Source organism: Triticum dicoccoides, chromosome 6B (assembly GCF_002162155.2).
Source record: "Triticum dicoccoides isolate Atlit2015 ecotype Zavitan chromosome 6B, WEW_v2.0, whole genome shotgun sequence".
NCBI lineage: Eukaryota > Viridiplantae > Streptophyta > Magnoliopsida > Poales > Poaceae > Triticum > Triticum dicoccoides.
Window position 1 is genome coordinate 404056845 of NC_041391.1, and position 14667 is coordinate 404071511.

The following is a 14667-nucleotide window of genomic DNA, read 5'->3' on the forward strand; positions in this document are numbered from 1 at the left end:
TTTTATCCATGAAAGTTATTTGAGTCTTCTTTGATCTCTTATATGCATGATTGCTTATAGTCTCGTATTTCTTCTTTGATATTTGGGTTTTGTTTGGCCAACTTGATCTATTTATCTTGTAATGGGAAGAGGTGCTTTTTGATGGGTTCGATCTTACGGTGCTTGATCCCAGTGATAGAAGGGGAACCGACACGTATGTATCGTTGCTAATAAGGATAACAAGATGGGGTCTATTTCTACATAAATAGATCTTGTCTACATCATGTCATCATTCTTATTGTATTACTCCGTTTCTCCATGAACTTAATACACTAGATGCATGCTGGACAGCGGTCGATGTGTGGAGTAATAGTAGTAGATGCAGGCAGGAGTCGGTCCACTAATCTTGGACGTGATGCCTATATAATGATCATTGCCTAGATATCGTCATGATTATTTGAAGTTCTATCAATTGCCCAACAGTAATTTGTTTACCCACCGTTTGCTATTTTTCTTGAGAGAAGCCACTAGTGAAATCTGCGGGCCCCGGGTCTCTTCTTTATTATATTTGCCTTCGCGATCTATTTTTATTTGCTTTTATTTTCAGATCTATTAATCCAAAAATACAGAAATACCTTGCTGCAATTTTTATTTATTTATTCGCGTTCCCGCGCGATCTATTTATCCAATCTACTACAATTTTATCTATCTGTTTACCCGTGAGGGATTGACAACCCCTCTCTTACGTCGGGTTGCAAGTATTTGTTCTTTGTGTGCTGGAGTTGTTAACGTGGTGTTGCGTGGTTCTCCTACTAGTTCGATAACCTTGGTCTCATCACTGAGGGAAATACCGACCGTTGTTGTGCTGCATCATCCCTTCCTCTTTGGGGAAATACCTACATAGTTCAAGCAAACATCAGCGCCCCCTGGCTTGTGGGCCCCACGGGATTCCTCTAACCCTAATTCTTGGCCTATAAATTCAGAAATATTCCCAAACGACCAGAAGCATTCACCAAAATACTTTCCCGCCGTCATAACTTTTTGTTCCCGTGAGATCCCATCTTGGGGCCTTTTTTGGCATCCTGCCGGAGAGGGGTTCGATCATGGAGGGCATCTAAATCAACTCTATTTCCCTTCCATTAAGCGTGAGTAGTTTACCACAGACCTATGGGTCCATAGCAAGTAGCTAGATGGCTTCTTCTCTCTCTTTGATCTTTAATACAATATTCTCCTCGATGTTCTTGGAGTTCTATCCGATGTAATATTCTTTTCTGGTGTGTTTGTCGAGATCCGATGAATTATGGATTTATGATCAGATTATCTATGAATATTATTTGAGTCTTTACTGAATTCTTATATGCATGATTTGATATCTTTGTATTTCTCTTCGAATTATCGGTTTGGTTTGGCCAGCTAGATTGGTTTTTCTTGCAATAGGAGAGGTGGTTAGTTTTGGGTTCAATCTTGTGGTGTCCTCACCCAGTGATAAAGTAGGGGTAGCGAGGCACGTATTGTATTGTTGCCATCGAGGATAAAAAGATAGGGTTTTCATCATATTGCTTGAGTTTATCCCTCTACATCATGTCATCTTACTTAAGGCGTTACTCCGTTCTTATGAACTTAATACTCTAGATGCATGCTGGATAGCGGTCGATGTGTGGAGTAATAATAGTAGATGCAGGCAGGAATCGGTCTACTTGACACAGACGTGATGCCTATATTCATAATCATTACCTTGGATATCGTCATAACTTTGTGCTTTTCTATCAATTGCTCGACAGTAATTTGTTCACCCACCGATTTGCCTTCAAGAGAGAAGCCTCTGGTGAAACATATGGTCCCCGGGTCTATTTTCCATCATATATTTTCAGATCTATAAACCAAAAAAAACCCCAAAATACCTTACTGCAATTTATTTACTTTTATTTTTTTACATTTTAGTAATCTTTTATATCTTTCTCTATCAGATCTCATCCTCGCAAGTGACTGTGAAGGGATTGACAACCCCTTTATCGCGTTGGGTGCAAGTGTTTGATTGTTTGTGCAGGTGCATAGATTAGAGACTTGCGTGTATCTCCTACTGGATTGATACCTTGGTTCTTAACCGAGGCAAATAATTATCTCTACTTTGCTGCATCACCCTTTCCTCTTCAAGGGAAAACCAACGCAAGCTCAGGAAGTAGCACCGCGCCAAGAGCACCAAGGTAGTGGACGACAGCGAGGCCTAGGAAGGGAAGGACACAGAGCCGGGGAAGATGCGATAGTGGATGCCCGCGGTGAGGGGAGTATGAGGGTTGACTAGTTCGGCTGCGGTGTGAGGCTGACGTCACCGGAGAATAACAGGAGGTATGGGTGAGTAGAGGGATGGCATGGCCAGCGATGGCAGCATAGCTAGCCACAAAAGGCGAAAGCAGGTGGTCCTGTCGGCGCTGGTTTGGACGGCTAGAGCAAGAAGATCAGAGATTAAAGAAGTAACATCCAACGGCCACTTCTGCTAGAATCTTTTGTTGACTAAGTTAACAAAGCCCTGCGTACGTGTCAACTTAGTAGGCCCACAAATCAGCCTCTGAATCTGGCGGGTCCTAGATAGCAGGGGGAGGAATCATTTTTCTTGCGCGTAATAAGGAGGTACTTCCTTCCGTGCGAAGATGTAGCTCGTGGGTCCCAGCTGTCAAGGGGAGGAAACTTTTTTTCACAAAATAATAAGAAACTTCCTTGCGTGCGAAGATTGTAGCTGGTGGGTCCAACCTGTTAGGGGAAGGAATTATTTATTCCCGTGTAATAAGGAGGCACTAGCTTGCGTGCGAAGATGTAGCTGGTGGTTCCCAGTTGCCAGCCTCACCACGTACTCCACGTTGGCTCTCGTTGTTGACCATGCATCGTCGAGCGCACTACGGTGGTGGAAGATGGTGAGGCAAAATGGGAACGGTCTGGAGTCATGGAAGAAGGGGCACTTGAGTCCCTGACGGAGGAGAGTACGAGGGACTGGTTTGGCCGCGGGGTGAGGCTACCGTCGCCAGAGAATAACAGAAGATGTGGGTGAATACATGTATGACTTGGCCACCATTGGGAGTAGGGTGGCGCGGCGAGGCTTACACGGCAGCACAACCGGCCACAGGAGGCAGATGCAGGCGCTGCAGTTGGCGATGGTTTGGACGGCTGAAGGAAGAGCAACTAGATAATAGATTGAAGAAGCAGGATCACCATTGGATGTCAATCCAACGGCTATCGTTGTCAGAATAATTTGTTGACCTTTTTGTTTTTGACCATTAAATCGTTTTGTTCACTAAATAGACAACAACTTGCATATGCTTTGTCCTAGTGGGCCAACAAAATCAGTTTCGAAAGCTGTGGCGGACATGTAGTCCATTTATTTAGGTTTTATGACCCATTTCATTTTGTTTGGCAATACATCTATTTCCTGGGCTTTGACTAAAAAAATAATCTATTTCCTGGGCTGGGTAATAATAATAATAGCCGATTTACTATTTATGAGAATTTACACCGCATTTGATTATTTATTCGAATACACCTATTTATTGGGCTAGGTGAAAAAATAATATTACGGACATGCAGCCCATTTATTATTTCTGGTAACTTACAACCCATTTGATTTTCATAGAAATGGACTCATTTTCTGGGATGGGTGAAAGAACAATGTTGGTCTGAATTGAGCATTTCTTATAAAAAATTAATACTGAGCTAGGAATTTTATAAAAAAATTAGTTGGGCTTGGTAATCTTATCATATAAAAATTGAACTGAGTTGTGGATTTTTTTCCTTTGGTAGACTATATACTGCATGTTGATTTTGATGTTAGTGCTTGTCACATTATGGACCATCTGGCATGCATGGTGCAAGGTAAGTAGGCAACCCCCACATTTTCCAAAGCCCTCAAGCGATACACAATTTTATCATAAGTTACATGCATGGAAGCTCTCAAACCGTAGCCAAATCATCAACGCCAAGCACATGTTCTGGTGGCCGCTTGTATAAGATGGACACCACCTGCGAAAGGTTTCAAGAAGCTAAAGGTAGATGGAGCAATGTCGAGAATTACCCGTATGGGTGCTTCAAGGCAGTTTGCAGGGACATGACCGACAACGATCTGGGAGCTCAACTCTGGTTAGCTAGGGGTGTATACCCTAGCATTTTGGAAGCTTGGTAGGTGATGGCGTTAGCAAATGACCCCTCCCTTACCCACATTGTGATTGCTTCATATTGCAAGGAAGTGGTGGAAATATCAAGTCAGGTTCCAGTAGACAAAACAACAATATCATCAAAGAGATAGTCTTGACGACAGAGGACTTCATTTCTTGCTCCTTTATCTTCGAAGGAAGAGAGTCAAACATCAAGGTGCATAGTCTCATTAAACATGCTCTAGGTCTTGATGAAGGCGCCATCTTTGGCTCCTTCAACCTCCAGATCTCCAATGTATTCAAATAAACATTGTTACCAATTAATTTAATGGGGTGTGTTTCACCTCAGTTCTTCTGAGTATGAGTCCCCAGTTCCTTTGGTGCATGTCATGTGTCATGGGGTGCATTCAACCTTTCTATCAACCCGGGTATAGGGCTGGCCGGCCCAAGAAGGACATATGCAACAATTATCGTTGTATGTCAATGGTAAGTATACAAGGCAGAGACAAATGCGATACATATATAATCACTTGCATATCGTTCATGAGAAACATCCTTTAAATAGTTAACCTAAATTTTCGGTTGTATTAGTTGCTTCGCTTCTTGACTGCAGTTGGTCTATTCAAATAGTTCACTTAACTTAGATTTTATGTTTCAAATGGTTCGCTTAACTTCCGGGCTGCGGTTGGCCTCTACGCTGTGTCAATGGCGCAACGGGTCATCTAGTAATAAGAAACAACCAAAGTTTCATAGCAAAGAAGAACACCATCAAGGTTGTGACATCTTGAAGAAGGATCTCTCTAGATCTCCGTCTTGGAGAAGGATCTCTCTAGATCATCAAGTTATCCTAAGGGAGAAGGATCTCTCTAGATCATCAAGCCCCCATCTCCACTTACAAATTAGGGAAGAACTACCTTAACTACTCTCTCTTACTTGATTGTGGATCCTGTGATTCCTATATGGATTTGTGGAAAGAGAACATGTGATTGGATCTTGTCTTGATTGTTTGTTCTTGCGATTTCTCTTGTTTCCTCTTGTTCTTGAGTTCTCTCTCAATTCAACCTCCAAATCATGGAAGATTGGGCAACCTAAGGCTTGTCCCTACATTATCTTGGTACCATGAGCATAGGTTCTCACACTTTGAAGTCGTATGCCCACCTTTCTAGGCTATTTTAGTTCATTCTTGCATAATTTCGAAAATTCCCCACAAAATTAGCCAACCAATTTTCTTGGATCTTGTGAGATTTGGTTGGGTTTGATTCATGGATGTGATGAGTTTATTATCAAGGAAATTGTTAATTAGTAGCTGCTCTGTTGGATGGAGAGTATGGATTAATAGGCTAATCGGCAAGTTAATCAATTAATCAGATGATTTATTAGTTTATCAGCTGCTCGGTGATCCTACGAGTAGGAATTAATCGGCAAGTTAACTGGTTAACCGGATGAATTCTTGAACAAGGGATGAGTTACTTGTGGATCTAGCCTCCCATTGGTTTTCTACATATTTCCCCACAAATCCGACCCTCCCCGTTGAAAATTTTCCTTTTCCCATCAAATTCAAGACCCAAAATCCCCAAATCACCACAGTTTACCTGCCCTAAACATCCGGATTTGAACATGGACATCCGGACTCCAACTCGGACGTCTGACTACCCCTTGCTGCACTTGTTCAAAATTTTGTCCCAGGTTTTCTTTCTTGGGAATCATAGTAGAAACAAAAAAATCGTTCTACGAAACGAGACCATGATCATTATAAAGATGAATGCAAGGTTAGATCTGATCATTACCAACTTTGAGTTGCAGTGGAAGAAGAGTTGATGAAGATTGTTCTTGAAGTCCCTCGAACCGCCCCACGAACGGTCCCTCGAACAAAGATCAATAGCATGATCTCTCTATGGATTGCACGTGTACGAGATTGACGATCTGGCATCGCTTCCCCCTCCAGAACTAGGCGTCATCGGAGAACTAGAGGAGGGAGGAGCAGCCTCGCGGCAAAAGAAGTTTTCTAAAGAATTAGAGAGCAAGAGGGAGAATCTCAATGCACATGATTTTTTTGTTCAAAGAGGGGGCACCCCCTTGAGTATATATAGGTGTAGGGGATGGGAGGACGACTTGGGAAAGAGGTACCCTCCCCTTTTGGCACGGCACCATGGGGTGGGCCCTAACCCAAAACTCTAGCTGCTCCAAGATAGGCATGAGCGCCAAGGCTAAGGGGGGCACCCTAATGGGTCGCAAGGCCCATGCAGTTGCCCCTATAGGCAAGGCCTAGGGTGCCTCTTTTAATCCTAGGGGGTTCGGGAAAATTCTCGGAGCCCTCCTACATAATTAAACACTTTCCAAAGCTCTTTCCACCTTCCAGTTTTCTTTGAACACTTTTGCTTCTCTCTGAAAACAATTTTGATTATCACGGAAACTTTTTTGGTGATATTCTCCTAAGCTCCTAACACAAATAGTACATATCTCAAACTATTAAGCGTGTGACCCTGTAGGTTCGGTGAAATATAGACATGATCGAAATACCTTTTGTTCAATGATCAGCAACCGAACCATGGACATCCATATTGACCCTATACTCACACGAATAAATATCGAGTGAACCTATAGCTAGCGTATGCTATTACTTTTGTTTCGTGATACTTTACACAAACCGAGGTGAGATATATCGACTTGCCCATGAGTCAAATGCATGATCACTATGGCAGTCTCCTTGTTACCACTTTTGTTCCCTTTTCCGGTTCTCGTGTTTTGCCATCCCCGTGAGTCAAACACATGATCACTATGCGAGTCTCCTCGTTACTGGTTTTGTTCTCTTTTCTCGTTCTCGTGTTCCGGCATCCCCATGAGCAAATCATGTTGTGTATAGTGAGACGTTGATAGATGTGGTCACATCGAGAAGGCCCTAAGAATGTCTCTCCATCATCAGAAGAGAAAATCCTAGTCTCAAGCTATCAGGTCTCTTGGCATACATTTTCAATGAACCTGTAAGTTGTCGTTATGATCACCCTGTTACGGTTGACGTTAGAACAACCCCAAAGTGCATCATCCAGTATGAAGTGACTCGGTACTCCCATGGTCTAAGCAATTGTGCATATGTTATCTTTCTTGTGTTATGGACTTATGACGAAATCATCTCCTAGCATAACATACAATTTGGGCCAATTCAACACAAGTGTTCTTCTAGCATCATGTCCTCAATGTTGGCGGCATCATCATCACACTTAACTATGCTCATGATCAAGGAAACAAAACCATCATGCAACACTTGAGCTAGTCATAGAGGCTAGACTAGAAATCTATTTTACTATTTATAATTTCACACATGCACATGAGTTTTTCTTTGAGCCTCTTGATTTCCACGGATTCAAGAATCACAACTGGTATGGAATAGAATATAAACATCAATCATAAACTTCAAAATAAATAATACTTATATTATTGCCTCTAGGTCATATTTCTAACATTTTTTAGGGAGTCTTCGAGTTTGATTTGGGGCGGCGAGGCGACAGCGTTGTCCCCGTGTGGGAATAATGTTCTTCCCGCTCTTTCCTCGTTCCTTTGGTGGGTTTTATTGTCAGTGGAGGGCGTGTGGAGCCGCGTCTTTCGGCGGGTCTTTCGGGATTCAGTTGGCTTAGGCTTCCGATTGATCTACCCGGATTCAACCAACATTCATGGTCTTCAGAATTTCTACAGCCCCTTATCGGCATTTTCTTCTCTGGGGCGACAATTTGCTTTACATATCGCGACCGTCGGCGTCTTCTGGTCTGCATCGACGAGTTCCCAGCACGACTTCTACAAGCTCCTAGGTTTCAAAAAGTTTGCTATCTTAAAGCAGAGGCCCGGAGGCGGCATCGAGCTATGCTCACGACATGCGGCCGGTGGATGCAGTAGGCTTCGGCACCTCAAGAATTTAAATGCAATTTTATTTTTTTGCATGAGTATTTCTATAACGGCATGTGCTACTTAATATACAGCCTAGGTCCTTTAAAATAACGGCAATGATAAATCCCGAACGTTCGGATTTTAAGCATGGCAACCTGAACGTTTTTTATGGCAACTTTAGTTCACGTGAGGTTGGCAAATATTATAATTTTCTGACAAAAAATGAACTGGGACAAAGTTGCCATGTCTTAACAACTAAAGTTGTCACCTCGCGTCAACTAAAGTTGCCATGTGTAAAACATTCAGGATGAAATGCTTAAAATCCGAAGCGTTCGGATTTTACCGGGTCCGAAAATAATGTTTACATATTTTTTTCATCTCAGTGCCAACACACGTGAGTTCAACGGGTACTCGCATGTCAATGGATCGATGAAAACCAAACTGAAACCACATGACACACACATGCGATAAGCAATCCAAGCAATTAAAAAAAAAGGCAAACTGAAACACTGTCCTCCCCAAGATTTGCCAGGCTTCCTTCCGTTCCGATTCGTGCCGACGCAACAGAAGGCCCCGCCTCCGGACGAACCAAGCCTGCTGCCCACTTCCTTCCGCGGCGACGTCTCCATCATTTCGCACTTGAGTCGCGCAAGTGGTCTCCGCGCCTCTCCATCATTTCGCACACAAGTCGTCGCCGCGCGTCCTGGATGACCCAAAACGGTTACCGCGCTACTGCTGAACGCTAATCGCTGATACAGTACCACTAATCACCCTCTTCGACTCCAATCCCCCCATACGCTAGTCCCGTCGTAGTCTCTGCGCGGATCGTCGATCGCCGTGATGTCGTCTTCCTCCCCGTCCTCGTCGGACCAGAGCGGGAACCCTAGCCCCCAGCCGCCGGCGCCAGCGGGGCTCCGGCCGGGAGCGGGGCCGGCGGCGTGGCCCAGGCGACGCTGCCGCGACGTCTTCTGGCTGGTCGTCTTCCTCCTCCACCTGCTCGTCTTCGGCGGGGCGCTCGCGCTCGCCGGCCTCAACCGTTTCCGCGTAGCCGACCGCTTCAACATCGACCGCTACGCCAACCACACCGCCGCCCCGCCATCCGCCGCAGTCGCGCCGCCGGGGTCGGATGTCGGCGTGTCCAAGGAGAAGGCGCTGCCCCCCGAGCTGACGGAGACGTACTGGAAGTACTACGGCGCTGCGGGGGCGGTGGGGACGCTGCTCGCGTGGTCCTGGCTGGCCGCGGCGGCCGGGAAGAAGGACGGGGGGAGGGTGCTCATGCGGGCCGCCGTGCACAGCCTCACGGCGTACCTTGCCGTCATCAGCGTGCTCTGCTTCTGGGGAAACCACTCCTTCTGGGGCGTGGCGCTCGCTGTAGGCGCTGCGCTCCACTTCCTGTACGTCATGTCAGTGATTGATAGGTACACTCAACCTCAACTGCATTTCGGAATTCCTTTGTGGATTCTGGCAATTTCATATAGTGAATTTGGACTGTATTGGGTGAGGACGTGACACCGACATTGAACAAGACAAGTAAATTTCTGCACAATTGAAGAAACCATGCTTGAGAATTATGTTAGGGGATTGATTCATGTCTGTTCTCATCCCCCTTTCAAACAGTGTGAACGCCCTTGTGCGCATATGGCTGTATGCCTCCACTCTAGTGTGTGCAAGCAGTCCAGTGCTTTCTTTGGTGATATGCTTTGGAGTCTACGTGATTTGAACGGGAAATTCACAGTTTAAGCATTGTGCTGCTTTTGTTCGTAGTACCTACCAAATAATATAGCTGAACAAAAAACTATGGTTCAGGGAATCTTATCATCATTTGGGTGCATGCCTAAATGGTTAGCTTGCGAATAAGCAGGCTTCATTGATAGCTATATGTTTGAACGATTTAACGTCAATCTTGTTTCAATATTAATGTTATTATAGTTGTATGGAAGGAAAGCCAGTAAAATCAGCAAGTGTAGTATGGTGGAATAGCTGCACTGCCCCTATATTTGCGTACAAGTTTAATCAGTTGCATTGGACAAGTCAGTTGAATTTCATTTTAGCTTGTTTAACTATTGCTATATTGTCATTATTGGACATATGCGGGGTTGAGTTAGCATATTGGTATACTTTCCAAATGCAGCTTTGCTCAGTGGAACAAGTTGGTGCATGCATTCTTTAGGTGAAAGATGCATGTGGTGTAGGAGTTTACTAATTTACTAATAGGCCTGAATAGCGAATACTTGTATCTTAGCCTTAAAACTTGCATATAAATTGGGTGGATTGTGAAGCCAAAATATTTGGGCATGACAACAACATGCTATTGAGTTTTACCTTAGCGTGTAAACAATATCATAGTGGGATGAAGCCACGAAGTTGGTACTGGGTGTCTAACTGGCTATGCACATCAAACCAGTATCAAACTTGATGCTGATTTCTACTAGTAATCAGTAACTTCTCCCATTGATTTTGGGTGTATTATCTTGCACACTACCCTATATTAATCATATTAGCAGAAACTTGGAAGCAAGTGGTTCCTCTGTTATTGACCCAGTTAAGTCATTTTCTAACAGAGTAGATGTTCAGTTTTGTTCTAAAGCATCTTAAGTTTCTATTTAATATGAAAGTGGCATGGCAGCTTATTTGCAATTCATGACGGTCTCTGGAAGAAAGCTGTGGATCTTGTTTAGATTCAAAAGCGGAGAATTCTAGTGTAGATATCCTGTTAATCATTCATGCCATCCTTGGATCAGGATATATCTTTTTTGCTATAATCATGTATTGGGTAGTTTGCTTTGTCAGTTGATCTTTTTTTAGGAAGAAAACATCATGCCTTTCTTTTTTGGATGACTGTTGTTCCGAAGGTTCTGCTGGGAGATAATCTTTTCCGCATGTATTTGATAACAACATGGAACCTCAGTTAGACAGTTTTTTTTCTTTTTTAAAAAAGGAGGTTGGAACCCCCAGCCTCTGCATCTCAAATTCTCAATTTAGTCTCAGAGTTCCTGCTGTACTAGAAGATATTCTGTCCATTAGCTGACTTCTGCTTGATCGCAGTATTGTTAATTTCCTTATTGCTGTTTTAATTATGTGGTAAAATAAAAAAAAGAACGATTTTATTCTCATGAAGTCATGAGTAATATATTTGTTGAAAATTAACCTTTTTTTTGCTAGATTTCCATTTACAATGCTAGTACTGCAAAAGGCAATAAAGATGGTCTGGGAACTTCCAGATGTGATGAGAGTAGCATATGCATTTGTACTGGTAATGCTTTGTTGGATGGCATTATGGTCCTTCGGAGTTTCTGGCATTGTTGCTATGCCCATACCGAATTGTGGGCAATGGTGGCTTGTTCTGGTGAGGGCAAGTTGTTGCCATTATTCTATGTTGGATTTCAATGTTTTCTTTGCTTTTAGATATTTTCTAATAATTATCCTGCAATTTGCAGGCTTTATCAGTCAGTTTGTTTTGGACTGGAGCTGTCCTTAGTAATACAGTCCATGTCATAGTATCAGGAATGGTGTTCCTTGTTCTCATTCATGGTGGACAAGCTGCTGCGTCGATGCCCCCCAAACCACTTCTAAAGTCACTTCAGTATGCTGTTACAACTTCTTTTGGAAGCATTTGCTATGGATCACTCTTTACGGCTGCCATTAGGACTTTACGTTGGGAGGTCTGTGACTTACTGGCTAGAGTTAGCTGGGGTGAAATTTTATCAATTAATTGCCTGCCATTTGTTTACTCCTTTTCATTCTTTATATTTAATTTCAGATTAGAGGAGTTCGTTCTAAAATTGGCAACAACGAGTGTCTTCTGTGCTGTGTTGATTTTTTCTTTCATATTGTGGAGACGCTTGTTCGTTTCTTCAACAAATATGCATATGTACAGGTCAGTTGCAAATATGAGTTTATCTATTTAGAAGTTCTCAGGATGTATAAGATATCAAGTTAAAAGAGTCTGTTCTCTGTGTTTTGCAGTTTTGCCATGCATATTTGTGCACTATGTTTTTTTTCATGTTTCCTCAAACTATAGCAGCTTCGCATGAAAACTGGGCCAGGGAAGCCTGCCCCGAACGGCCCATCGGGACAAGCGGTTCGACACAAATTTAATTGCTCAAGATGTATTATGTCGTTACAATAGCATACACCTTTGCAAGTTTTGTTAGCATTCCAGTTTATAGGAAAAATTTAAATCTTGATCCAAAATTGCCTCTGTTGTAGAGTTGCAAATATGCTAACTTATGGTGCTAAGCGTGTTCATGCTAGAAATAGCTTGTTTTCTAGACATGCTAAAATTCCTACCGATAAATGATTCTGTTTGAGAAGATGTTGTACTACTACTCCCTATTTTATATGAATCTAGTATTAAAATGGGTCGGACCATGTTACCCAAGGGGATATGAGGCCAGTCACCACTGGATCATTGGGCAGGCATCATGTCCCTGAAGAAAGCAGAGGGGCCAACGGGTACCGGGTCTGGGCCAGAGCGGGTCGGCTCATTCCCGTCCTTAGGAATCTTGATACCCAAAGCATGTGACTGCGAAGCAAATCGCTGATTTTGTTCTTTTCGAATTGGTAAAACTTTGTATGGAGAAATGATTTGTTCCTTCATAGTATTGGTTATTGATATCAATCAAGTTGCTGATCATTATCTAAACAATGGTTTCGGGCTTACTACTGCATTATACACTTGTATCACACTGTTTTTCACTTTCAGATAGCTGTCAACGGACAGAGTTTCAATCGTTCAGCTAGGGATGCTTGGGAGCTGTTCCAGTCGACTGGCATTGAAGCACTTATTGCTTATGATTGTTCTGGTGCTGTTCTTTTGATGAGCACAATATTAGGTGGGTTAATTACAGGAACTTGTACTGGTGTTTGGACATATTTCACACAACGTGATAAAGCAATTATGGTTGGCTCGACCTCTATGCTGATTGGCATGATACTGGTAAGTGCTTACATGAGTATCCGGTTTTGATTGAAGTGTTTTAGAAAAGGGGCCTCCCGGATTATGTATTTTTCTTGCAGTAGAAACTCCTAGGGTATTGCTAGGAGCTGCATGACTGAATTTTATGAATAGTACTCCCTCCGTTCCCAAGTATAAGTCTTTCTAGAGATTTCAACAAGTGACTACATACAGAGCAAAATGACTGAATCTACACTCTAAAATATGTCTACACACATCCGTATGTTGTTGTCCATTTGAAATGTCTAAAAAGACTTATATTTAGGAACGGAGGGAGTATCTATTATTGATATTTCGAGTTAAATATTTCCTGCAGAGTTTATTCAGAACTGAGAGCCGCTTTATTTTGCAGGTTGGGCTAGCTGTCGTGGTTGTTGAAAGCGCAGTTACATCAATATACATATGCTATGCTGAGGACCCTCTTCTAATTCAGAGATGGGATCCTGAATTTTTTGAGCAAATGTCAGAAGCACTGCACCAGCGACTGCAGTACCGAAGCTCCAGAGCCCGCCAAATACTGAACGGTCGGCTTGATCATTTGCCAGATACATCAAGTATTTGAATCTCATGTCAGATACGTCATTTTTGTCAAACCATTGAACGGGCAGCAGCCATTTCCAGAACAAGTTGTTTTGGATCCTCCTGCCATGAAAATATAGAGAACGAAGTGCCCCAGCAATCTTCGAGGCCTTCAAAAGCAATATTCCCTAGCAGGCAGTCGTATGTACATTCTTTTCTTCTTCTTTGCGTGGGGTATGTTCATAATTATGTAAATTTGCAATGCTACCTTTTGCTTAGTTCTGTTGCCTTGTGTCAGCAGCATTTCAGGGGGAAACAGAAAAAGAACTTCAAATCTGTTTCAGGTCTTGGGGTTTATTTGACTTTTTTTAACACGGTATATAAAGGCAGATGCATACACGCACATTCTTTCAATCAATCCTGTGAACGCACGTCCGCACACCCTCCCTCTTTGAACACCCTACCTCTTTGAGGACCTTCGAGCACAACATTTTTTTTTGAAGGAAACGAGTACAGCATTTTAAGATTAACGAAGTCGATACAAGTGCATTTGTAGTTGACGGGAACATCTTCTCCTATCGAATGTGCATGACCGATAGGCCTGAAATAAATTCAGGAAAATATGACCAACTTGAACCTTAATGAATCGGTTCCGCGATAAGGGCGTGTTAGAAAATCAGCCTCACCATGGGTCTTTTCCTCTTGGCGAGCCAAAGGAAAATGAACTCTCACTCAGGCACATAAGAGTACTTTCGACAGACTCTTCCAACTGAACGCGCATTGTGAAAATCCTGAAATAAACTTAGAAAAATAAAAGCATTAGGACTTGAATCCCTGATGGGCCGGGTATACCATTGTTCTCCTAACCATCAAATCATAGATTGGTTTGCATATATACAAGAGCACTTACTGCTCATATTGTGCATGTCTATATATACAAGGGTACTTTCCCTTGGAAAAATAAATATACAAGATAACTGCTCACAATTGTGCACGTCTATTTTCCTTGGAGATATATTGAATAACTAAGAGAATGACGACCCGTCAAAAAAAAAGAGAATGACGATAAAGGGTTTCCCGCTTTATATTATAAAGCAACGACCAAGCACACGATACATCAAGCACGTCGGGGTTGCGACACAACCAAGCCCAAAGAAAAAGAAAGAAATAAAAGAGAGAAAAATGCCAACACCG

The 14667-nt window shown here is 42.8% G+C and overlaps 1 protein-coding gene across 1 annotated transcript; it reads left to right on the forward strand.

The window, feature by feature from the left end:
• The first annotated feature begins 8627 nt into the window (after positions 1 to 8627).
• Positions 8628 to 13876, forward strand: LOC119324025 (CTL-like protein DDB_G0274487). The gene is made up of 6 exons (XM_037597747.1): positions 8628 to 9415; positions 11160 to 11343; positions 11435 to 11659; positions 11758 to 11874; positions 12703 to 12936; positions 13307 to 13876. Exons 1-6 carry the CDS (start codon positions 8838 to 8840, stop codon positions 13514 to 13516), a joined length of 1548 nt encoding a protein of 515 aa, XP_037453644.1. The 5' UTR covers positions 8628 to 8837; the 3' UTR covers positions 13517 to 13876.
• Positions 13877 to 14667: the final 791 nt, after the last annotated feature.